Source organism: Mastigoproctus giganteus, chromosome 10, assembly GCF_048544385.1.
Source record: "Mastigoproctus giganteus isolate SK-2022 chromosome 10, ASM4854438v1, whole genome shotgun sequence".
Lineage (NCBI taxonomy): Eukaryota > Metazoa > Arthropoda > Arachnida > Uropygi > Thelyphonidae > Mastigoproctus > Mastigoproctus giganteus.
In genome coordinates, this window is record NC_143584.1 from 225,570,111 (window position 1) to 225,597,413 (window position 27,303).

Sequence of the window (27,303 nt, forward strand, 5' to 3'; positions counted from 1 at the left end):
CTCAGATCACAACTTGGTAATTGTCTCATCTTCAGTGGAGTCTTTATCGCATGGATATTCCCAACTTCATGTTGTTTGGCATTACAAGACTGCAAAATGGGATGACCTGCGAGATTTAGTTTCTTCTTTTCCTTGGTCAGATTATTGTATCAAAACTTCTGATGTCAATGTTTGCTCATATTGTGTCAGTGAAATTATTCTTGTAGGAATGGAATCCTTTATTCCACACTCCACTTTAAAATCTCATCCTTTATCTAAACCTTGGTTTTCCAATAAATGTGCTAAGGCTGTTCAAGAGAAGAATGGTGCATATTGTAATTGGATTGTTTCCAATTCTTCAGTTTCATTTTCTGCCTGCACCAAAGCTTGCAACAATTGTAAAGCAGTTATTAACCAGTCCAAACTAGATTTTGAACAGGCTAAGAGTAGAAAACTTGCTTCTTGCCCTAATAGCTGAGCATTCTGGTCTCTTGCCAATAGCTATTTTCCCACAACTTTTGCCCATCTCTACTCCACCTCTGTCAAAACTAGATAGTTCTATTGTCACTTTAGCCAAGGATAAAGCCGACCTGCTAGCATCCCATTTTTCTTCCAACCCATGTATTAATGATCTTGGTAAAACACCTTCCATCATTCCCAACATGCTCCATTCAGTGCTTCCTGTGGTCTTCCGTCAAAAGGATGTCAGGATTTTGACAAATCTTGATGCTAAGAAAGCTCCAGGTCCTGATGGTATTTCTCCACTTGTTTTCAAAACCTGTGCTCCTAAACTTACTCCTCTTTTTGCCGCGTTTTTTTCACTTTCTTATTCGAAAGGTGTTTTTCCTTCTGGTTTGAAATTTGTTCATATCCAGCCAGTTCCTGAAAAGGGTGACAAATCACTCCCATCTAGTTATCGTCCCATTGCAATTACTTCTACTCTTTCTAAAGTAATGGAGAAATCAATTAACCGCCAACTCTTAAACTACTTAGAAACCTTCCATCTGATCAACAATAACCATTATAGATACCATCAGTGGCAATTCACTGGTGATATTCTGGCTTATGTTACCCATTTATGGACAAATTGAATGGAAAAATTCAGTGAAACACAAGCAATTGCTCTTGACAGCTCAAAGGCTTTCAGTCGAGTTTGGCATAAAGGTCTTCTAAACATAAGCTTCCATCTTATGGTTTGCCAACTGTTTTATTAATTGGTTATCCAGTTTTCTCTCTGACCAGTCACTGAGGGTGATGGTAGATGGCTCTCTGTCTTCTAACTTCTCCACTAATGCTGATTTCCCCCGAGGTTCAGTTCTTTTCTCCTACTCTTGTACATTAATGACCTTCTTCCATTGAGGGGAAATCCTATCCATAGTTTTGCTGATGATAGCACATTGCATTCACTTTCCAGTTTGAGAGACCTCGCCCTGTTCAATCAGCTTCAACTTCTCAAATAACCACTACTAATTCCTTAAATGCCGATCTCCAGGTAATTCTCCAGTGTGGCAGAGACAACTTAGTTTTCAATTCTTCTAAAACTCAGTCCTATCTTATATCTCACAAAAAGGATTCTTCTGCTCCTATGCTTATCTTTGGTGGCACTCCAATTTCTAGGCAAGATGATATATCTCTTTTGGGGATTACGCTGATTTCTCTTGGCACAAGCACATTAAAAATATTGCTTCCTCTGCATCTAAAAAACTTGGTTTTCTCTTTTGCTCTCGGCGTTACTTTTCTTCCAAACAGCTGTTCACTCTGTACAAATCGTAAATCCGCCCTACCAGGGAATATTGTTCCCACATCTGGAGTGGTGCCTCCAAAACCTCTCTAGGGCTTCTAGATTCCATTCAGAAGAAGGCAGTTAGGTTAATTAATGACTCATCTCTAACAGGATCTCTCCACTATCTGTCTCATAGAAGTTCTGTTTCTGCTGCATGCCTTTTCTGCAGATACTTCCTTGGACACTGTTCTTCTGAGTTGACTTCTGTAATTCCCCCCCCCCCTCTCTCTCTCTCACTGGGATATTTGGCTGGTGCAGCATAAGCCTCAGGGCTTCCTTGCACCATATAGCTACTACTACTAATTTCATTAATGAAGACAATAAGCATGTGAAAAATTATTTATTCATGGTAACTTAATGGCATTTGGACAAACAAGCTTGTATGTTTTGAGAAACTTGAAGGAAATTGTGAAATTTTTCCAACAAAAAAAAAATAAGTAAATAATAATTACATACTTTCGTGACCACCGGTAAAAATCATAGGAAATACTTATACCACTATGCAAATATATACGTCAGATTAACCTCATTTGACTCAGGACCTGATTTATTCTTTGGTGAAAAAAGCTTCCAAATGCCTTTGAGAGATATCTTAAATAAAAAATCTCATATAAAACATCCATCCAAAAAATTAAATAAATAAAAATATGATAAATAATACATACTTGCATAGATAAAGGCAAAAATTCATTAAAAGATTTTTCATAATTTAATGTGGATGACTATTATTTGATTTCAGAAACATCAAGAACGTGGTGATATTTCCGCCTGCCATTCCATATCGCTAATACCTCACATTGAAAATATTAATGTTAATGAGCAGCCTTCAAAAGAGAGTTTATTGAAGACAAATGTGGAAAGTCACCTTGAAGTTGAATCTTCCAAGGGAGATATTCTGGTAAGCATTAAAATTCTCTGAAGAGAATATATAGCTATTACTTTATTGCTAATTTTTTCATTGATAAAAAAAAAAAAAAATTTAGCCCATTTGTAAAATATGAAATATCTTTAATCATCTTACCAAATAAATAAAACAACAAATCCTATGTTTTTCATACCATGATAGCATTAGCATTAGTATAGATATATGATGCAATAAAGCAAGCTTATACAGCATCAGTCAAAAAACCTTCCAATTTCACCCATCTCTTCACTCCAAAAGTTGGTCTAGTTCTGCTTTAAATTTATTTAAGCTGTTAACTTCCACAATGGAAGCTTGTTCCAGCAATCAACTACCCACTGGCTAAAGGTAAATTTCCGCACACCTCATACAAATCAATTAGATCACCTCACAGGTTCCTAGAGCTACCCTTTGTTACACTCACCTATCTCATTGCCCATCTCTGTACTTGTTCCAGCAGCTCTACATCCTTTCTAAAATGAGGCTTCCAGACCTGTTTGTAGTACCCAACATAATCACCTTATCCCTGCTTGAAAAATTCCTATATATCATTGACAAAACCTCATGAGCTACTCTTGCAGGCCTGCACTACTTAGAAAACTTCATATCTACCTGCACAATTACACCCAGGTCTTTTTCATTCTCCTGAGCGTAGTACTGCACAGTCGGTACGTTACTCTAGAGTTACCGCCACCCATATGTAGTACTTTGCATTTGTCAATGTTAAACTTCAGTTGCTACTTCTCAGCCCATCTCCTCAACTTTTCTAGATCCTGTTGCAATAGCATACTGTCATTATTATCATTAACAATCCTGCCAACCTTCATATCATCTACAAACTTGAACATTAACCCTCGTATACCTTCATCAATATCATTGATAAACACAGGAAACTACAATGGGCCCAACACTTAACCCTTGGGGACTTCACTAATAACATTAGTTCATGAAGAGCAGTGTCCATTGATTACCACTCTGTCTTTAGTATTAGCATTAGTAGAGGCATACGATGCAAGAAATCAAGCTTATGCATCAACAGCAAAAAAAAAAAAAAACCCCACTCCCATTTCACCCCACCGTTCATTCAAAATACCTGTCCAGTTGAGCCTTAAATTGATTTAGGCTATCAACTTCCACAACAAGGGATGGAAGTCTGTTCCACCAACCAACTACCCGCTGGGTAAAGGCAAATTTCCGCACGTCTATCCTACATCTGTCTTTCCTCAATTTGAATTTATGCCCTCTCGGGTGATTATTCTGAGCAAGAGGACAAATCCCATTGGCATTCAGCATGCTCAAACCATTCAAGGCTTTACAAACCTCGCTGGTGCCTGGTCTGCAGATACTGTAATTTGCAAAACTTAAACCTTTCTTCGTAAGAGCAACCCTTTGTTCCATTCACTAATTTTGTTGCCCTTCTTTGCACTCATTCTATCAGCTCTACATCTTTTTTGAAATGAGGCCTCCAGACTTGAATACAGTACTCAAGATGTGGCCTGACCATTGCGTTATACAAGGGAATATCGCAGTGGTCAGGCCATCAGGCCATTGCGTTATACAAGGGAATAATCACTTCCTTATCCCTGCTAGAAAAATTCCTGTATATCATTGACAAGATGCCATGAACTACTTTTACAGCCTGTCTGCACTGCTCAGAAACTTCGTGTCTGCCTGCACAATTACCCCCATGTCCTTTTCATTCTCTACCACTGTCAGTGTGGTACCACAGAGCTGATACCTTGCTCTGGGGTTGCTGTTTCCCATATGTAGTACTTTCAATTTGTCGATGTTAAACTTCATTTTCCACCTCAGCCCATCTGCTCAACCTTTCCAGATCCTGTTGCAGCAACATAACGTCAGTAGTGTCCTTAACAACCCTGCCAACCTTTGTATTGTCTACAAACTTGGACATTAACCTTGATATACCATCATTAATATCATTTATAAATAAAGAAAACAACAATGGACCCAACACTGAATCCTGAGGGACTCCACTAAATAACATTAGTCCATGATGAGCAGTGTCCATTGATTACCACTCTGGCTTCTCCTCCCTCAACCATCCCTTTATCCCTAGCAGCAAATTGCCTCCAATGCCACACTGCTCCAATTTGTGCAGAAGTCTCAAAAGTCTTTCTAAGATCCAAATATATCAAAGTTATTCCCTGCATCCAGTTCTTTTGTGACTGCATCATAATACCGAATCAAATTAGTCAGGCAAGACATGATCCTGCAGTGCTTCTTTAACCAGTGCCTCCATTAATATTCCTGGAACAGAAGTTAAACTCACAGGTCTATAATTACTTGTGTCAGCCTTTGATCCTCCTTTGTAAATTGGGGCCACATTTGCACATCTCCAGTCTATGGGTACCTCCCCTGAGTCCAAGGAAGCTCTCATAATTATGGCTAAGCATTTGCTTACTTCCTTTGCTGCCTCCTTTAATATAACTGGATAGATCCCATCCACCCTGGGTGCCTTTTCTATGTTTATCCTCAACAATTTCTCCTCCACTTTCCTCTCAGTTATTACAAAATCATCTAGCTCACCGCCAGAGTTTACTTCGCCTCTTGTGCAGGCAGATATGAAGTTTTCTGAGCAGTGCAGACGAGCTGCAAGAGTAACTTATGGTGTCTTGTCAATGATATACACGAATTTTTCCTAGCAGGGTAAGGAGGTGATTAATCCCTTGTATAAGGCAATCAGGCCACACCTTGAGTACTGTATACAGGTCTGGAGGCCTCATTTCAAGGAAGTAGAGCTGCTGGAATGAGTACAGAGAATGGCAGTAAGATTAGTGAATGAACAAAGGGTTATTCTTATGAAGAAAGGCTTAAGTTTTGCAAATTACAGTGGCTGGAGACTAGGCACCGGCGAGGTGATCTGATAGAGGTGTATAAAGCCTTGATTGGTGTGAGCATGCTCAGTGCTGATGGGATTCTTTCTCTCTCTCAGAATAATCACCTGAGAGGGCACAAATTCAAATTGAGGAAAGACAGATGTGCGGAAATTTGCCTTTAGCCACCGGGTAGTTGGTTGGTGGAACAGACTTCCATCCACTGTTGTGGAAGTTGATAGCCTAAATAAGTTAGGCGCCTCTGTAGCCAGGTGGGAAGGAGCAGCAGTGTGTAGCACACGCTTCTTGATTAGACCGAGGTTCGAGCCCGTCACCACCAAATACTGAGGATGCGGAAAGGTTAAGGAATGACCACTGCATATCCTGGAGCAATATGGCCTTAGTTGCTAATGCTCCTAAACACCAAACAACAACAACAACCTAAATAAGTTTAAAGCTCAGTTGGACAGGTATTTCGAACGAACAGAGGGGTGAAGTGGAAGTGGTTATTTTTTTTTTTTTTTTTTGGCTGATGCTGCATAAGCTTGCTTTCTTGCATCAAATGCCTCTGCTAATGCTAATGCTAAAACTAGACGCATTAGAGGAGATTTGATTGAGGTGTTTAAGGCTCTGAGAGGCATCAGTAAAATGAATGAGGACGAAATTTTCAAGATTATAAATGATGCTAGAACTAGAGGAGATAAATTCAAGTTACAGGGGCGAAATGTTTAGATTGGACTGAAGGAAGTTTTATTTTAGCCAGCGAGTTATAAATTACTGGAATAAGTTTATTTCATGGGTGGTAGATGCCGACAGTTTGGGGAAATTCAAAGGTCACCTGGATAGTACTTTAGGGTAAGGGAATTGCATAGGATGATAGGTTTAATTTCCTTTCTTTTTATTAATTATTATTATTTTTTTTTTTAATTTTTTTGGCTGGTGCAGCATAAGCCATAGGCTTTCTTGCACCATGCGGCATTACTAATACTAATGCTAATTTCCGGGTGGCACCATTTCTCCAGAAGCCCTATTATGCCCGCATTACTTGTTTTAACCAGCAGTTTGAATTCACTCATTTTATTGACAACACTTCTAACGTTACTATATAAACAATTAAGACTTACTGTTCTTGTATATTTAACTACCCTAACACAACCCTTGAAGTGTTTTAGGCTCTCTTCCCTGGCATTAGCTACTCGCTCACTTGAAACGTTTCTGCCCCTAGACCATCTAGATAATATGTCCAGTTGGGGTAACAGATAAGAACTCTTGAGGTATGTGGAAGAGTTACTTTGACCAATATTATCAGTTAAACACGTGTGTTACCCCCCTTCCTCCTAAGTAGCAGTTTAACTGAACTTTTAAGATATCCTCAATAATACTGGCAAAAACGTTTGCACCACCTTTTTTAAGTGTATCCCGTCTCTACCAAACAAATTCTTTCTACCTACAAGTGTCGTCCATGCTGATAGAAATTTCCCCCCTAAAGCCTTGCAGAGTCCTTCAAGTTTTGAGTTAATCTACAAGGCTTTTAACATATAATCCCTCCTATCGTGTCTGGGCAGAATTGCAGACACTTAGACATTGTGACCTTGCTCGTGGCATTTCCTTAGCATGGTCCTGTATTTTTCCTACAAATCGTCAGATTGTGTATGCTTAATGTCATTAGTCTCCACGTGAATAATAATATTCTTGTTAATCCCTCTTAAAATTTGACAATCTGTTGGTGACATCATTAATAGCTGCTCCCAGCAGTCATACCCTGGTTCTACTCCACCTATCCTTGTTACAAAAAATATTCCCTGTATCCCTGACAGTGGAGGCTCCTAATAAAACAATGCCCTTTTTAACTAGAGTAGTGTGCACTTGGTTTTTCTGTTTTGAGGCCCGAATCGGGTGTGCATCACTTGGTAGATTGCTGGAGTCTTGAGTCCCTCACGAGCTCCCAGATGCATTATTCCAGAGGGCAAGCACCCGTTTTTTCAGTGTACCAAATTGTAATTTAAGATCACTCCTTGCATCGATCAGAAAGAAAAGAATCCCAAGGTGAGCTATGATTAGTCACCAGGTCGACCTTGGAAAACATTCCGCAATGTATTAAATCATGACTCACCAGTAAATTGCCATCGGCTATTTCCATGTGAGTCACAATACCCTGTGATGTGTTTAAGCTACCGTTATATAATCTTGTAGCTACCGTTATAAATTTATCTAAATATCGATGAAAATTAACTTTAAAAAATTATATCTATAATGTTATACAAATCAAACTGTTACAGGAAAACCTATAACAATATAATCCAACAATATCTAAATAAATCAAATTTTTAAAAGCACTAATGAACAGTAATCCAATCCACTTAACTGAGCAGCCCTTTTGTTTTCCACCAGAATGACAATGATGACTGCAGTTCATTACGAATACACTGCCCTGCTTGTAAATCCGAAATCAGTTTAAAAGATGTGATTTATCACGTTCAGTGTGAGTGCCCTGAATCGTTCGAAGCCTGTCCTTGGTGTTTGCAAGTGATTAAACGAAAAGACCTTGATGTAAGTTTTTATGTCGAAGTAAAATTTGCCTAAGTTATTACTCCACTTTTCTAAGTCATTACTCCAGTTTATTATATGGTCCAACTAGTAAACAGAAGACACTGTAAATTGAAGTTAGGAGGTATTGGAAACCGTTTGTTGTATGTAATAATTAAATTTTCTTGAAAGTGAAGAGTCGATTAATTACAAAATATTGAAGCAGTAAACTTTAAAAGTTTTAAAATGCAATAACATCCTGTTTAGTATTCGTATTTTGTAGATAGCTAGTATTATCCCTTCGAGTTAGCTAAAATCCTGCATTAGGAAACTTACTCTTCAAATTTATAGTTTCATCTTCAGATATTAAATCCACATTGGCTGTAAATTGTGTATATTTTTCTTTTCCAAGCAGAATCACAAAGATGTCTGTTATTCAACGCGAATGAACTGTTCTAACTGCACAGCTGTACTCTCGTCTAAAGATTCTGTTGGTCACAGTCAAGATTACTACCCTCAGAAAGAACAGGTATATTCTGAAATAGAACAAGAGTCTCCTAACTCAGAACTGGGGTGTCCTGAAATAGAGCAAGTGTTTTCTAACTCAGAAAATGTGTGTCTTGAAACAGAAAATGAGCGTCCCGAAGCAGAAAATGGGTGTCCTGAAATAGAAAGTGGGTGTCCTGAAACAGGACAAATAAGACCTAATTCAGAAAACTGGAGTGCTGAAATGGAACAAGAGAATTGCCCTTGGTTCTCTCAAAGAACTGGACTGAAAGACACTGATGTAAGTTTCTGTATGATCTTATTCGTTAATAAAATCATACACGTTTAAATCATTCCCGTTAAAACATTATGGTAACCGATTGTGACACGTATCCATCAAAAAAAAAAAAAAGTTCAAGCGTTAACCGTTAATCAATGATTAAAAATCTGAATTTTTTTCTACATTCTTAAATACAGTTTTCCACGCTGTTGCTTGAAGAATGGAATGGTATCGAACAAGTTTCTTTCAGCTTACTTCTTTTCCTCTCCCACTAGTTGTAAAAACATCTACTATTTTAGATGTTTTGAAATGTGTATTTCTGTATTCATTGCATAAAGGCGATAACACTACTCTGATGTCCTTTCTAAATGGCCACTAATCTGCAAAAGGCAACACACTTAATTTCAAATTTTGTGAGCTGCAAACGGCACCAGATTTGTAATAAATAAAAAATAAAAAAAATCTGTTCAGCTAGAGATAAAGCCGACTTTTTCTGACTCTTCTGTTGAGGTTCTTGGTAAACACCTTGTTCCGTTTCCAATACACTACAATCATTATCTGCTTGGTCTTCTCGAAATGTGAAGAAAACTCCAGGTTTTGATAATATTCCTCCACTAGTTCTCAAAGCCTGTACTCCTGTTGTGTCACCTTTTTACAATCTTTAATTTCACTGATGTTTTCCTTGGCTTCGAACTTGTTCATAGCTAGCCAGGTCCTAAAAATAGTGCGATATCCTTTCCTTCCAAAATACTTCCCAGTTGCACTTACCGCTACTCCTTCCGAAGTAAGAAAGAATTCCATTAACCCCCAAAAACCGGAAACCTCCCATCTGATCAAAGATCGTCATTTATCCACTGGTTATAAATTGAAATTTGTTCCTGATCTATGGACAAATTACATGAAAACCTTTCATGACATTTGATTGTGTATTGAAAAAAAAAAAATTTTAAGCCACCCTCTGTAACACTTGTGAAAATGCTTTCTATAAATAAACTTCCAACCAAAAAAAAATTAAGAAAAAAGGAAGAAAAATCATATAATTTCATTAATGATGGCAGTAAGCATGTAAAACATTATTCATGATAACCTAGTAGCATAATGGCAATAGGGCTAAGAAGCTTTTGTTTTGAGAAACTTGAAGGATATTATGAAATTTGTCCAACCGGCATGTTTTCTTGCATCATTGCCACAGTAATACTAATAACCAAAACAATAAATGATAAATAATAATTGCATACTTCCGTGAGCAAAGGTAAAAATCAATGGAAATACATATCTCCGTGCAGTTAAGTGTATCAGATCAGACTCAATTTGACCCAGGACCTGATTTTATCTTTGATGATAAAAAAACTCCCAAATGCCTACATTTGAGAGATATAAAATCCAGCCAAAAAAATAAATACATAATAATAATAATAAAAATATGATAAATAATGATAATATACTTGCATTATAAAGGCAAAAATCCTTTAAACGATTTTTCATAATTTCATTTGGATGACTCTTGTTTGATTTCAGAAACATCAAGAACATGGTGATATTTCCTGCTGCCACACCATATCCCTAATATTAATGACATTACATAATTTTGACTTTCTCGCTTTAAATTGAAAATATATTGAAAATATCAATGCTAATGAGCAGCCTTCACAAGAGAGTTTATTGAAGACAGATGTGGAAAGTCACCTTGAAGGTGAATCTTTCAAGGAAGATATTGTGGTAAGCATTATAAATTTTCTTAAAAGAATTTATAATAGAATTTATAGCTTTTACTTTATTTCTAATTTCTTCATTTATAAAAAAAAATAAGCCATTTGTAAAATATGAAGTATCTATAACCAAATAAAACAACAAATTATATCCTATCATATCTTGATAGTGCATAGCAGCAGCTTAGTGAAGAAATTCACTTATTTGTTTTTAGAAACATAAAGCTCAGTGTGACATTTCGAACTGCCAAGACATATTCCCAGTTACTGAAGAAAAGAAAATTTCAACTAACAATTTGTTAGAGAGAGACTCAGAAAAAAGCCTTATAATTGAATCTTCCAAGGACGATATTTTGGTAAATACTTGATAAGTGAACTTAAATTTTCATAAAGGAGCAAGAAAATTTATTGCTGTCACTTTTATTACCTTATCTTTTTTTTTTTTTTTTAATAAAAATTTTCAACACCTTTTATATTATTTTTAAAAGGCTTATATAAATATAAACTTACAACTAAAAAAATTTAAAGCGAGAAAGTCAAAATTATGTAATGTCATTAATGAAGACTACCCATGTAAAAAAGAAAATAAATATAAAAACTGTAGCAGTATGATAAAATTTAGACAAAGATGCACCTCCCTTGTGTTTGTTTTCAGAACCATGGGGATATTAGCATTAGCATTAGTAGAGGCATTTGATGCAAGAAAGCAAGCTTATGCAGCATCAGCCAAAAAAAAAAAAAAAAAAAAAGTAACATAAATAAATAAAAATAACCACTTCCACTTCACCCCTCTGTTCGTTCGAAATACCTGTCCAGCTGAGCCTTAAACTTATTTAGGCTATCAACTTCCACGACAAGGGATGGAAGTCTGTTCCACCCACCAACCACCCGCTGGCTAAAGGCAAATTTCCGCACATCTATCCTACATCTGTCTTTCCTCAATTTGAATTTATGCCCTCTCAGGTGATTTTTCTGAGCTAGAGGAAGAATCCCATCAGCATTGAGCATGCTCAAACCATTCAAGGCTTTGTACACCTCTATCAGATCACCCCGCTGGTGCCTAGTTTCCAGACACTGTAATTTGCAAAACTTAAGCCTTTCTTCGTAAGAGAACCCCTTTGTCCCATTCACCAATCTAGTTGCCCTTCTCTGTACTCGTTCCAGCAGCTCTACATCCTTCCTGAAATGAGGCCTCCAGGCCTGTATACAGTACTCTAGGTGTGGCCTGACCATTGCCTTATACAAGGGAATAATCACCTCCTTATCCCTGCTAGAAAAATTCCTATATATCATTGACAATACACCATGAGCTACTCTTGCAGCTCGTCTGCACTGCTCAGAGAACTTCATATCTGCCTGCACCACCACCCCCAGGTCCCTTTCATTCTCTACCACTGTCAGTGTAGTACCACAGAGTTGATACGTTGCTCTGGGGTTGCTGTTTCCCATATGTAGTACTTTACATTTGTCAATGTTAAACTTCATTTGCCACCTCGAAGCCCATCTGCTCAACCTTTCCAAATCCTGTTGCAGCAGCATAGTGTCAGTAGTGTCCTTGACAACCCTGCCAACCTTCGTATCGTCTGCAAACTTGGACATTAAGCCTGATATACCATCATCAATATCATTTATAAATACAGAAAACAATAAAGGCCCCAATACTGAACCCTGAGGGACTCCACTAATAACATTAGTCCACGATGAGCAGTGTCCATTGATTACCACTCTCTGTCTTCTCCCCCTCAACCACCCCTTTATCCATAGCAGCAACTTGCCTCCAATGCCACACTGCTCCAATTTGTGCAGCAGTCTTCCATGTGCAACAGTATCAAAAGCCTTTCTAAGATCCAAGTATATAATATCAAAGTTATTCCCTGCATCCAGTTCTTTTGTGACTGCATCATAGTATCCAATCAAATTGGTCAGGCAAGACTTCCCCTTAACAAAACCATGCTGTGTCCTAGCTATAACTGAAGTCTTGTCTAGATGATCCTGCAGTGCTTCTTTCACCAGTGCCTCCATTAATTTTCCGGGAACAGAAGTTAAACTCACAGGTCTATAATTACTTGTGTCAGCCTTTGATCCCCCTTTGTGAATTGGGGTCACATTTGCACATCTCCAGTCAATGGGTACCTCCCCTGAGTCCAAGGAAGCTCTCATAATTATGGCTAAGGGTTTGCTTACCTCCTTTGCTGCCTCCTTTAATATAACTGGATAGATCCCATCCACCCCAGGTGCCTTTCTTGTGTTTATCTTCAACAATTTCTCCTCCACTTTGCTCTCAGTTATTACAAGATTCTCTAGCTTACTGCTAGAGTTGAATACACCTCTGGCATTCCCCTCGCTGAATAACTCCTCATGTGTGAATGTCGATGCAAAATATTCATTTAGTTTGTTAGCTACCCGAGCAGGGTCATCAACAGTTGACCCATCGATCTCAAGTGGACCAATCTGATTCATCCCCTTCCTTCTAGAGTTTACATAAGTAAAGAACTCTTTGCTGTTTTTCTTCGCATCCCTTGCCAAGGATCTCTCGTAATCTGCCTTCGCCTGCCTAACCTCCTTTGTAACTTGGTTACAGATCAACTTGTATCTATCATAGGCATCCGTGTCACGTGTTAATTTGTATGTATCCCATGCATTTTTCTTCTCTGCCATATGCCTCATTAGTTCATCTGACAACCATTTAGGCCTAAACCTTGAACAATATTTCTTAGTTGGTATGTAAAGCCTAGTAGCTTCCACGATAAGCTCTTTGAATGCCTCCCATTTTGAACATCGGAATGCTGATGGACAGAAAATTTCAACAGGAAGTTTATCCAAGAGAGACCCGCACAATCACTTTACAGATGAATCTTCCAAGGAGGATATTCTTGTAAGATCTTGAATTTTTCATATAAATTCTCTTAAAGGATTAATAGAACTTGAAGCACAGCCATTTCTATCAGTAATTTCTTTATTAGAAAGGGGAGTGGGAGTTACATTTTTCCTGTCTGTAATACTTGTGAGATATTTGCAAATTCCAACTAAAAATAAAATTAGTTGTAATAAATGATGAATCGCATAATTTAATAGTGGCACATGTCATATAAAGAAGTGTTCGCGATAGCTTATAACAGAAATCCGGGGGAAAAACATTCACTTGTTTTTTCCAGAAACTTGAAGAACAGTGTGGTATTTCTCACTCCTCGATCAACTCAATGGCTGATAAGCAGAAAATTCCAACAAAAAATTTATCAAAGAGAGGTATTCACATCCATCTTGCAAATGAATATTCCAAGGAGGATATTCCGGTAAGTTATTGATAACTGATCTTAAAACCTGTTAAAAGATTAACAACATATACAATTATCAATTTGGAACCTGTTTATTGAAAGAAATGTTCAAGTTCCAATATTCACTCAGATTCTGTTTCACATTAATAATCATGTATGATTATTAATGTGAGAATGAGTACAAAGAAGGGCAACAAGATTGGTGAGAGAACAAAGGGGTGCTCTTACCAAAAAAAAAGGCTTAAGTTCTGCAAATTGCAGAGCCTTGAGAGTAGGCACCTGTGAGGTGATATGATTGAGGTGTATAAGGCCCTCGATGGCTTGAGCAAGCCGAATGCTGATGGGATTCTTCCTCTTGCTCATATTAAGAACCTGAGGGGGCACCGATTCAAATTAAGGAAAGACAGTTATTATTAATATTAGCCATATGATGCAAGGAAGCCTGAGGCTTATGCTGCACCAGCCAAAAAAAAAATTTTCTGAATTACACTCAGAGAGAGAGAGAGAGAGAGAGAGAGAGAGAGAGAGAGAGAGAGAGAGAGAGAGAGAGAGAGAGAGAGAGTGTCAAAGTCAGAAGCAGAAGGGAATCACCAAGAAAGAGAAGAATGGTGATATCCAGCTCAGGACTCTGGGTGTGCCAAATCCATACTCAACAGATGTGAGCCGGCCCCTCAGTTCAGTTGTAGATTAGACGTGTGGAAATTTGCCTTTAGTCAGCGAGTAGTTGATTGGTGGAACAGACTTTCATCTTTTGTTGTGGAAGTTGATAGCCTAAATAAATTTAAGGCTGAGCTGGACAGGCATTTGGAATGAATGGAGGGGTGAAATGGGAGTTTTTTTTTTTTTTTTGGCTGATGCTTCATAAGCTTGCTTTCTTGCATCATATACCTCTACTAATGCTAATGATGCCCAGGGCCTATCTTACCTCTAGGCAATCAAGGCAACGGAACCCTGGGGACTCCATTAATAACATTAGTCCACGATGAGTAGTGTCCATTGATTACCACTCTCTGCCTTCTCCCACTCAACCATCCCTTTATCCATAGCAGCAACTTGCCTTTAATGCCATACTGCTCCAACTTGTACAGTAGTCTTCCATGTGCAACGGTATCAAAACCTTTCCTAAAATTGAAGTACGGTTCTGCCCCCATATACTCTGATTCAGTTACTCTTAGTTAACCATGGGAAAAAAACCAAAAAACTTAACACATGCTACTCGTGTGTCCAGTACGATGCTTCCCTTTACTTTTTACAATGTCACGCATGGTTGGTCACCAACATTATAATGGTTCTTTACAGATTTCACGGATGCACCGTTTTCAAAAACTTTTGAATAATTTCAAGTTTTTTTTTAATTGAAAGCACAACTCTTGCATTTGCCCATCATTATCATAATTTCTAAACAAAAAAAAAAAAAAAAAAAATTGTTACTATAAAAAAAAAAATTCCGACATCCCCGACATAAATAACAAAACAAAATTTGTCCTTTTGTGGTGTGATGGAAAACAACAATCAACATGACACACTAAATCAAACTAAACATTTTTCTCTCTCTCTCTCTCTTTTTTTTTTTTTTTATTTACGACTTTGCAAAATATCTGTTTTATACCTATTCTAGTTATTACTTAAAATTTATGATTTCAGTTTTTTCCCCATGTAAATCGAGAATCTGCTGTACTTTATTATTACCACATTTAACACTGGTGATGTCTTACCGTGTGTTTAATTTATCAATTAAACTTTATTATACATGTGTGTACAAGAAAATTGTGTTATATATGGGGTCAGCAGGTGTTCGCTTATATCTGTGGTTTCAGCCATCCACGGTATGTCTTGGAACATATCCCCCATAGATACGGGAGACTTATTGTATATGATATCAAAATTATTTTTTGCATCCAGTTCCTTTGTGACCACATCATAGTATCCAATCAGATTGGTCAGACAAGACTTCCCCTTAACAAACCCATGCTGTGTCTGAACTATTACTGTAATCTTGTCTACATGATCCTGTATCACCTCTTTAACCAGTGACTCCATTATTTTCTTCACAATAGAAGTTAAACTAACAGGTCTGTAAATAGCAGGTAGTTGGTTGGTGGAACAGAATTTCATCCTCTGTTGTAGAAGTTGATAGCCTAAATAAATTTAAAGCTGAGCCGGACAGCTTTTTTTGTAACGAACGGAGGGGTGAAATGGGAGCGGTTTTTTTTTGGCTGATACTGCATAAGCTTGCTTTCTTGCATCATATGCCTCTACTAATGCAAATGCTAATTACTTGTCATCTTTCGATCCTCCTTAGTGAATTAGGAATACATTTGCACATCTCCAGTACATGGGGACCTACCCCGCGCCCAAGGATGCCCTCATAATCATGGCTAAGGGCCTGCTTACTTCCTTTGCGGCCTCCTTTAATATAACTTGATAGATCCCAACCACTCCAGGTGTTTATCTTTAACTTCAACAATTTCTCCTCCACTTTGCTCTAGTTATTATAAAATCAATTAACTCTCTGTTACAGCTGGATAAACTTCTGGCCTTCACTTCCCTACAGACTGGTTGCTTTTCCTTGTATTGTGATTTCCTTGGCAGTTTAGTTGTCATGATATCACTATCTTACAAGTTGGACGAGGCTAGTGGGAGCAGGTGCCTCCGTAGCCAGGTGGGAAGGAGCAGCAGTGCGTAGCACACGCTTCTTGATTAGACCAGGGTTCGAGCCCGTCACTACCAAATACAGAGGGTGCGGAAAGGTCAGGGAACGACCACTGCATATCCCGGAGCAATATGGCCTTAGTTGCTAATGCTCCTAAAAACCAAATAACTAACTAACTAGCTAGTGGGAGCTGGACGTTTTCAAAGCCGCTAAGTGGATTTTCTTAGCAGCTTTTGATTTAAATTTAGTAGTATAGCATTATTTTGTGATTTTCTGATTAATCTGGTATATTTATTCTTTACTCGGCCTTGTAATTACATAAAAGTATCGGTAAGGGTATCATATCCATGTGTTACAAGTTGCAGCTCTGCCGAACGAGAAGTTTTTTAGCCATATTTAGCTGCTTTATTGACCAATCGATACATCAAATTATTTTATATAAGTAACTTATAGACCTAGTCAGGATCGTTAGTTTATTCTGAATTGAGACAGCGCGATTTGGAAGTTAATTAATACTTAAATTATAGTAATTATAGTAATTATAGACCTGTGAGTTTAACTTCTGTTCCAGGAAAATTAATGGAGGCACTGGTTAAAGAAGCACTGCAGGATCATTTAGACAAGACTTCAGTTATAGCTTGGACACAGCATGGTTTTGTTAAGGGGAAGTCTTGCCTGACCAATTTGATTGGATACTATGATGCAGTCACAAAAGACCTGGATGCAGGGAATAGCTTTGATATTATATACTTGGATCTTAGAAAGGCTTTTGATACTGTTGCACATGGAAGACTGCTACACAAATTGGAGTAGTGTGACATTGGAGGCAAATTGCTGCTATGGATAAAGGGGTGGTTGAGGGGGAGAAGACAGAGAGTGGTAATCAATGGACACTGCTCATCGTGGACTAATATTATTAGTGGAGTCCCTCAGGGCTCAGTGTTGGGTCCATTTTTGTTTTCTGTATTTATAAATGATATTGATGATGGTATATCAAGCTTAATGTCCAAGTTTGCAGACGCTACAAAGGTTGCAGGGTTGTCAAGGACACTACTGACACTATGCTGCTGCAACAGGATCTGGAAAGGTTGAGCAGATGGGCTGAGAGGTGGCGAATGAAGTTTAACATTGACAAATGTAAAGTACTACACATGGGAAACAGCAACCCCAGAGCAACGTATCAACTCTGTGGTACTACACTGACAGTGGTAGGGAATGAAAGGGACTTGGGGGTGGTTGTGCAGGCAGATATGAAGTTCTCTGAGCAGTGCAGACGGGCTGCAAGAGTAGCTCATGGAGTATTGTCAATGATATACAGGAATTTTTCCAGCAGGGATAAGGAGGTGATTATTCCCTTGTATAAGGCAATGGTCAGGCCACACCTAGAGTACTGTATACAGGTCTGGAGGCCTCATTTCAAGAAGGATGTAGAGCTGCTGGAACGAGTACAGAGAAGGGCAACAAGATTAGTGAATGGAACAAAGGGGTGCTCTTACGAAGAAAGGCTTAAGTTTTGCAAATTACAGTGTCTGGAGACTAGGCACCAGCGAGGTGATCTGATAGAGGTGTATAAAGCCTTGAATGGTTTGAGCATGCTCAATGCTGATGGGATTCTTCCTCTAGCACAGAATAATTACCTGAGAGGGCATAAATTCAAATTGAGGAAAGACAGATGTAGGATAGACGTGCGGAAATTTGCCTTTAGCCAGCGGGTGGTTGGTTGGTGGAACAGACTTCCATCCCTTGTAGTGGAGGTTGATAGCCTAAATAAGTTTAAGGCTCAGCTGGACAGGTATTTTGAACGAACAAAGGGGTGAAGTGGAAGTGGATTTTTTTTTTTTTTTTTTTGGCTGATGCTGCATAAGCTTGCTTTCTTGCATCAAATGCCTCTACTAATGCTAATGCTTAAGTGTCCGTAGATTTACTATTTGTAACTTTCGCAATTGTTATACGATACATTATATCCCGAACTAGTTAGTATAGTATATAATATAATATTGTCAATTAATCAGCAAAATCTACTAATTTTGTTAAACTTCGTTGTCAATTAAATTGTATTTTTAACTAAATACATATAACGAATTAGATTACAAACGAAACATAATTAATTAATACATAACTTGATACAGAAGTTATATAAACAGAACTTGTAGATAATATTTGATACTGAAAAATATATATAGCGTTATAACTGTGTTGGGATACATATTTAGGGTTATAATTTTGAACTGAAATTGAAATTTTATTGAAATTAAATCGAAATCATGACTCAGACCAGAGCAGCAAAGCAAAAGGCTCAAGCTAATAGGAGAACTTTGAGCTGCAGTTGCCCTATGAATCACAGCCTTTTAAAATGCACTGCTTGCATGATGTTTGTGGAGCAATCAAGTACGGGACATGATATTGCCATGGGGGATGCCTTTGTGTGTGTGCGATGCAAGGAGTGTAACGAAATCAGGCAACAACTCAGCATTGTTGTGAGCCTTTATGAGAGCTTGAAGGACAGGGTGGATGCCCTCGAAGGATCTAAAGTGAGCGGCCCATCAAGCTCTCAGCTGCCCACATCAACGCCAGAGCTTGGTCATCACGCAACACAGTGGCAACCTCCAAAGGAGAATGCGCCAGTCCCACAGGAACTAGTAGTTGTTGGTGACTCTATTGTCAGGGAAATGGGGAACATGCTTTGTAAGATAGGTGGAACAGAACCAGTGTATGTCTTCCAGAGGAAAAGGTTGATGACGTTGTAGAGCAGATATCATCTTTTAAGGGCACAAAAGATGATATAGTTGTACACGTTGGCACTAATGATATTAAGAGTACGAGACTGGCAGAATTACTAAATCAGTACAGGTCACTGTTGAAAACAAGCCGTGAATTAGGGGTGAATTTGAAAGTGTCTGCAATTCTGCCGAGACACTATAGGAGGGAGTTTACGATGAGAGCCATGTCGATCAATTCGGCCCTGGAAAGATTGTGCAAGGCTCAAGGGGTAGAATTTTTTTCACCCTGGTCTGTACTTGTTAACAGGAGAGACTGCTTCTGCAGGGATGGGATACACTTAAATAGAAAGGATGTAAGAATATTTGCTGATGCTATCGAGGCATTGCTAGGTGGGTCGGAAAACTGCTAACTTGGGGGATACAAGGACTAACAGATTAACAGTAGCCACTGGCAAAGGTGAAAGTGATTCTTGCACTACTTCTATTGGAATGAGCAGAAGCCTGGAAAACAAGATGCAGGATATTTCAGAGACTGCTGGGAGTCATTGCGGTACAAGTAAACACATGGGTTGTGTTAGGGTAGCTAAGAAAAAGGACAGGTGCATGTATACTTCTGTGTACACCAATGCTAGGAGTTTGGTAAATAAATTTGATAAATTTGAGGTATTGCTCAAAGCATCAAAAGCAGATATTGTTGGGATTTCAGAGACGGTGTCACACAGATATAAGGAATGCAGAACTGGAATTTGGGCAGTACAATGTCTGCAGAAAGGATAGACAGGATAGGAAGGGAGGAGGGGTTATGCTATTAGTTAAGAAACACATAAAATCCAAGAAGTGAAGCCGGTCGACATTGCTGGACAGTGTAGTTCCGTAAAGTCGAGTACAGTGGTCTCCGACAGTTTTTAAATTCTGTACAGTGGGATCAACTGACGATGTTACCAACAGTAAATTCTAAGTGGGAAGCATTCAAGGAATTAATCGTGGATGCTACTAAAAGTTTCATACCTATTAAGAAATATTGTTCAAGGTTTAGGCCTAAATGGTTGTCAAATGAACTGAGACTCATGACAGAGAGGAGAAATGCATGGGATGCATATAAATTATCAAGCGACTCAGAAGCCTATGGCAGATGTGAGTTAATCTGTAATCAGGTCACAAGGGGGGTTCGGCAGGCGAAGGCAGATTACGAGAAGTCCTTGGCAAGGGATGCTAAGAAAAACAGCAAGGATTTCTTTACTTATATAAACTCTAAAAGGAAGGGGATGAATCTGATTGGTCCACTTGACATCGATAGTTCGACTGTTGATGATCCTGCTCAGATAGCAAACAAACTGAATGAGTATTTTGCATCTACATTCACACGTGAGGAATTATTAAGGTTTGAAAATGGCAGAAGGTTATCAAATTGTCGCAGGATACTTAATGATTTTGTAATAACTGAGAGCAAAGTGGAAGAGAGGCTGTTGAAGTTAAACGTAGGAAAGGCACCTGGGGTGGATGGGATCTATCCAGTTATATTAAAGGAGGCGGCAAAGCAACTAAGGAAACCCTTAGCCATAATTATGAGAGCATCCTTGGACTCAGGGGGGGGTTCCCATGGACTGGGGATGTGCAAATGTGTCCCCAATTCACAAAGGAGGATTTAAGAGTGACACGAGTAATTACAGACCAGTTAGTTTAACTTCTGATCCAGGTAAAATAATGGAGTCGCTGGTTAAAGATGCATTGCAGGATCATCTAGACAAGACTGCAGCAATGATTCGGACACAGCATGGGTTTGCTAAGGGAAAGTCTTGTCTGACAAATTTGATAGGATATTATGATGTGGTTACAAAGGAACTGGATGCAAAAAATAATTTTGATATCATATATTTGGATTTCGGGAAGGCTTTTGATGCTGTTGCGCATGGAGGGCTATTGTACGGATTGGAGCAGAATGGTATTAAGGGTAAGTTGCTACAATGGATAAAAGGATGGTTAAGTGTGAAAAGTCAGAGGGTGGTAATCAATGGGTGCTGCTCTTCTTGGACTAATGTTATTAGTGGAGTCCCACAGGGTTCGGTGTTGGGGCCACTGTTGTTTTGTATATTTATGAATGATATTGATGAAGGTATATCGGGCTTGATGTCGGAGTTTGCGGATGATACAAAGGTTGGCAGGGTTGTTAATGACAGTGATGGCAGTGTGCTGCTGCAACAGGATCTAGATAGTTTGGGCAGATGGGCTGGGAAGTGGCAACTGAAGTTTAACCTTGACAAATGCAAAGTACTGCATGTGGGTGGAAGTAACCCCAGAGAAACGTACCAACTGTGTGGTACTACACTTAAGGTGGTGGAAAATGAAAAAGACCTGGGAGTGGTTGTGCAGTCAGATATGAAGTTTTCTGAGCAATGCAGACATGCTGCCAGGGCAGGTCATGGGGTTTTGTCAATTATATATAGGAGTTTTGCTGGCAGGGAAAAGGAGGCGATTATCCCTCTGTATAATGCAATGGTCGGGCCACGCCTTGAGTAGTGCGTACAGGTCTGGAGGCCTCATTTTAGGAAGGATGTACATTTACTTGAGCGTGTACAGAGAAGGGCAACAAGATTAGTGAGGGGAATGAAGAGATCCTCTTATCAAGAGAGGCTTAAGTTCTGCAAATTGCAGTGGCTGGAGACTAGGCACCTGCACGGTGGTCTGATTGAGGTGTGTAAGGCCTTGAATGGGTTCAGCACGCTGAATTCTGATGGGATCCTTACACTTGTTCAGATTACGAACCTAAGGGGGCATAAATTCAAATTAAGAAAGGACAGATGTAGAATAGATGTGCGGAAATTTGCCTTTAGCCAGCAGGTGGTTGATTACTGGAACGGGCTTCCATCTGTCGTTGTGGAAGTTGATGGGTTGAATGGGTTTATGGAGGAGCTGGACAGGCATTTGGAGGGAATGGTGTGATTTTTTTTTTTTTTTTTTTTGGCTGATGCTGAATAAGCTCATACATTTGCTTTCTTGCATCACATGCCACTAGTACTACTACTACTAATGACTCTGATGAGCATAATAAGAAACTGTACAGGGAAATAGAGTGGGCCAGTAAATCAGAGAGTCTTATAATGGGGGATTTTAATTTCCCAGATATTGACTGGAATTTGAGGTTGGTCACTCACACACTAGAAAGCTTTTGTGGATTTTTTGGATGGTTGTTTTCTACATCAGCATGTTCGGGAGGCAACTAGAGGGAGTAATACTCTTGATTTAATTATCAGTAGTGATTCTTCAAGCATTAAGAATCTGCAGGTAAATGAACCACTAGGTGGCAGTGATCATAGTGTGCTGAAGTGGGATTTACTCAAAGAGGTAACTACCATCAGGGGCAAAGGGAAGGGCTATTGCTTTCGTAAAGGCGACTACAATGGTCTGAGACAGTATTTAAATTTTATACAGTGAGACCAACTGATGATGTTACCAACAGCAAATTCAAAATGGGAAGCATTCAAAGAACTTATCTTGGAAGCTACTAGGCTTTAACTACCAACTAAGAAATATTGTTCAAGGTTTAGTCCTAAATGGATGTCAGATGAACACTAATGAGACACATAGGAGAGAAGAAAAATGCATGGGATACATATAAATTAACACATGACACAGAAGCCTATGATAGATATAAGCTGGTCTGTAACCAAGTCAGAAAGGAGGTTAGGCAGGCAAAGGCAGATCATGAGAAATCTTTGGCAAAGGATGCAAAGAAAATCAGCAGGGAGTTCTTTACTTAACTCTAGAAGGAAGGGGATGAATCAGTTTGGTCCACTTGATATCGATGGTTCAACTGTTGATGATCCTGCTCAGGTAGCTCACAAACTAAATGAATATTTTGCATCAACATTCACACATGAAGAGTTATTCAGCGAGGGGAATGCCAGAGGTGTATATAACTCTGGCAGTAAGCTAGATGATCTTGTAATAACTTAGAGTAAACTGGAGGAGAAATTGTTGAAGATAAACACAAGAAAGGTACCTGGAGTGGATGGGATCTATCCAGTTATATTAAAGGAGGCAGCAAAGATAGTAAGCAAATGCTTAGCCATAATTATGAGAGCTTCCTTGGACTTATGGAAGGTACCCATAGACTAGAGATGTGAAAATGTGACCCAATTCATAAAGGAGGATCAAAGGCTGACACAGGTAATTATAGACCTGTCAGTTTAACTTCTGTTTCAGGAAATTTAATCGAGGCACTGGTTAAAGAAGCACTGCAGGATCATCTAGAAAAGACTTCAGTTATAGCTTGGACACAGCATGGTTTTGTTAAGGGGAAGTCTTGCCTGACCAATTTGATTGGATACTTTGATGCAGTCACAAAAGAGCTGGATGCAGGGAATAACTTTAATATTATATACTTGGATCTTAGAAAGGCTTTTGATACTGTTGCACATGGAAGACTGCTGCACAAATTGGAGCAGTGTGGCATTGGAGGCAAATTGCTGCTATGAATAAAGGGGTGGTTGAGGGGGAGAAGAAAGAGAGTGGTAATCAATGGACACTGATCATCGTGGACTAATGTTATTAGTGGTGTCCCTCAGGGTTCAGTGTTGGGTACATTATTGTTTTCTCTATTTATAAATAATATTGATGATGGTATATCAAGCTTAATGTGCAACTTTGCAGACGATACAAAAGTTGGCAGGTTTGTTAAAGACTGCTGCTGCAACAGGGTCTGGAAAGGTTGAGCAGATGGGCTGAGAGGTGGCAAATGAAGTTTAACATTGACAAATGAAAATACTACATATGGGAAACAGCAACCCCAGAGCAACGTATGAACTCAGTGGTACTACACTGACAGTTGGAGAAAATGAAAAGTACCTGGGGGTAATTGTGCAGACAGACAGACACGAAATTTTCTGAGCAGTGCAGACGGCCTGCAAGAGTAGCTCATGGTGTCTTGTCAATGATATACAGGAATTTTTCTAGCAGGGATAAAGAGGTGATTATTCCCTTGTATAAGGCAATGGTCAGGCCACACCTTGAATACTGTATACAGGTCAGACTTCATTTCAAGAAGGATGTAGAGCTGCTGGAACAAGTACCGAGAAGGGCAACAAGATTAGTGACTGGAACAAAGGGTTGCTCTTACGAAGAAAGGCTTAAGTTTTACAAATTACAGTGTCTGGAGACTAGGCACCGGCGAGGTAATCCGATAGGGTGTATAAAGCCTTGAATGGTTTGAGCATGCTCAATGCTGATGGGATTCTTCCTCTTGCTGAGGATAATCACCTGAGAGGGCATAAATTCAAATTGAGGAAAGACAGATGTGCGGAAATTTGCCTTTAGCCAGCAGGTAGTTGGTTAGCGGAACAAACTTCCATCCCTTCTTGTGGAAGTTGATAGCCAAAATAAATTTAAGGCTCAGCTGGACAGGTATTTCGAACGAACAGAAGGGTGAAGTGGTTATTTTTTTTATTTTTTTGGCTGATGCTGCATATGCTTGCTTTCTTGCATTATATGCCTCTAGTAATGCTAATGCTAAAGAAATATTGTTCAAGATTTAGGCCTAAATCGATGTCAAATGAACTAATTAGACATGTGACACAGAAGAAAAATGCATATGATACATGTAAATTAACGTCACATAGAAGCCTTTGATAGATATAGGCTGGTCTGTATCCAAATTACAAAGGAGGTTATGCAGGCAAAGGCAGATTATGAGATATCTTTGGCAAAGGATGCAAAGAGAAACAGCAAAGAGTTCTTTACTTATGTAAACTCTAGAAGGAAGGGGATGAATCAGATTGGGCCACCTGATATCGATGGCTCAACCGTTGATGACCCTGCTTAGGTAGCTAACAAACGAAATGAATATTTTGCATCAACATTCACACATGAGGAGTTATTCAGAGAATGGAATGCAAGAGGTGTATTCAATTTTGCCAGTAAGCTAAATAATTTGTAATAACTGAGTATAAAGTGGAGGTGAAATTATTGAACATAAACACAAGAAAGGCACCTGGGGTGGATGGAATCTATCCAGTTATATTAAAGGAGGCGAGAAAGGAAGTAAGCAAACCCTTAGCCATAATTATGAGAGCTTCCCTGGACTCAGGGGAGGTACCCATGGACTGGAGATGCGCAAATGTGACCGAAATCCACAAAGGAGGATCAAAGGGAGACACAGGTAATTACAGACCTGTTAGTTTAACTTCCGTTCCAGGGAAATTAATGGGGGCACTGGTTAAAGAAGCATTTCAGGATCATCTGAACCAGACGTTATAGCTCAGACACAGCATGGGTTTGATAATGGGAAGTCTTGGCTGACTAATTTGATTCAATACTGTGATGTAGTCACAAAGGAAGTGGATGTAAAGAATAACTTTGATTTCATATATTTGGATCTTAGAAAAGCCTTTGATACTGTTGCACATGGAAGACTGCTGCACAAATTGGAGCAGTGTGGCATTGTAGGCAAATTGCTGTTATGGATAAAGGGATGATTGAGTGGGAAAACACAGAGAGTGGTAATGAATGGACACTGCTCTTCGTGGACTAATGTTATTAGTTGAGTCCCTCAGGGTTCAGTGTTGAGTCCATTGTTGTTTTCTGTATTTATAAATGATATTGATGATGGTATATCAGGCTTAATGTCCAAGTTTGCAGATGATACGAAGGTTGGCATTGTTGTTAATGACATTAATGACAGTACACTGCTGAGCAGATGGGCTGAGAGGTGGCAATTGAAGTTTAACATTGACAAATGTAAAGTACTACATATGGGAAACAGCAATCCCAGAGTAACGTATCAACTCTGTGGTACCATACTGACAGTGGTAGAGAATGAAAAGGACCTTGTGGGTTAATGTGCAGGCAGATATGAAATTTTCTGAGCAGTGCAGATAGTCTCCAAGAGAAGCTCATGTTGTTTTGTAAATGATATACGGGAAGTTTTCTAGCACGGATAAGGAGGTGATTATCCCCTTGTATATGGCAATGGTCAGACCCCACCTTTAGTACTGTATACAGTTCTGGAGGCCTCATTTTAAGAGGGATGTAGAGCTGTTAGAATGAGTACAGAGAAGGGCAACAAGATTAGTAAATGGAACAAAGGGTTGCTCTTACGAAGAAAAGTTTTAAGTTTTGCAAATTACAGTGTCCTGAGACTAGGCACTTGTGAGGTGATCTGATTGAGGTGTATAAAGCCTTGAATGGTTTGAGCATGCTCAATGCTGATGGGATTCTTCCTCTTGCGCAGAATAATCACCTGAGGGCATAAATTCAAATTGAGGAAAGACAGTTGTAGGATAGATATGCGGAAGTTTGCCTTTAGTCAGTGGGTGGTTTGATTGCTGGAACAAACTTCCATCTGTCGTTGTAGAAGTTGATAGCTTAAATAGATTCAAGGTAGAACTTGACAAACATTTGTAGTGAGTGGATGGGTGAAATAAGGGTTTTTTTTTTTTTTTTTTTTTGACTGATGCTAAATAAGCTTGCTTTCTTGCATCATGTGCCTTTGCTAATGCTAAAATGGAGACACTAGAATAGAAACAGACAATATTGAAAATAAGATGCAAAAGGTAGAATTTGTTTTCATGTTGATTATGTGGGATGAGATTTTGCAAAAGTTTCATAGAGCAAGTCAAGTTCTGCAAAGTGAAAACACAAACTTAAATAACATGTGCAGATCTGTTTGGGTCATTAGCTGACCAACTATGCTCTTTAAGAGATGACTTTTAAATATTTATAAAGCAAATACTACCAGACGTTGATTACAAGGCCATTCAAACTCACAGACATATCAGAAAGAAGATACCCAATGACGGAGATGCACCAGAAGTAGATCTGAATGCCAGAGATAAATTTCATATCATTATCATTATTAATAGCCATATGGTGCAAGGAAGCCTGAGGCTTATGCTGCACCAGCCAAAAAAAAAAAATTTTCATTATTATAACAGAGAGAGAGAGAGAGAGAGAGAGAAGTAGAAAGGAATCACCAAGAAAGAGAAGAATGATGATATCCAGCTCAGGAACCTGGGTGTGCCAAGCCCATACTCACCAGATGTGAGCCCCTGGGGTAAAATATCATCACCTTTTACCCAGTTATTATTATTGACAAATTAGAAACTGAGATGACAAGAAGAGGGGAAGTGTACAAAGAAATAGCAGACAGATTTTCCTTTCTAA

At 38.9% G+C, this 27,303-nt stretch overlaps 1 protein-coding gene across 1 annotated transcript in view; it reads left to right on the forward strand.

Annotated features, from left to right (window-relative positions):
• Positions 1 to 27,303, forward strand: part of LOC150079992 (uncharacterized) — a 76,246-nt gene that overhangs the window by 46,867 nt on the left and 2,076 nt on the right. Inside the window, exons 7-8 of the mRNA XM_090383308.1 lie at positions 2,502 to 2,660; positions 8,439 to 8,810. Of these exons, the coding sequence (XP_090239434.1) occupies positions 2,502 to 2,660; positions 8,439 to 8,810 (531 nt within the window). The remainder of the gene's footprint in view (positions 1 to 2,501; positions 2,661 to 8,438; positions 8,811 to 27,303) is intronic.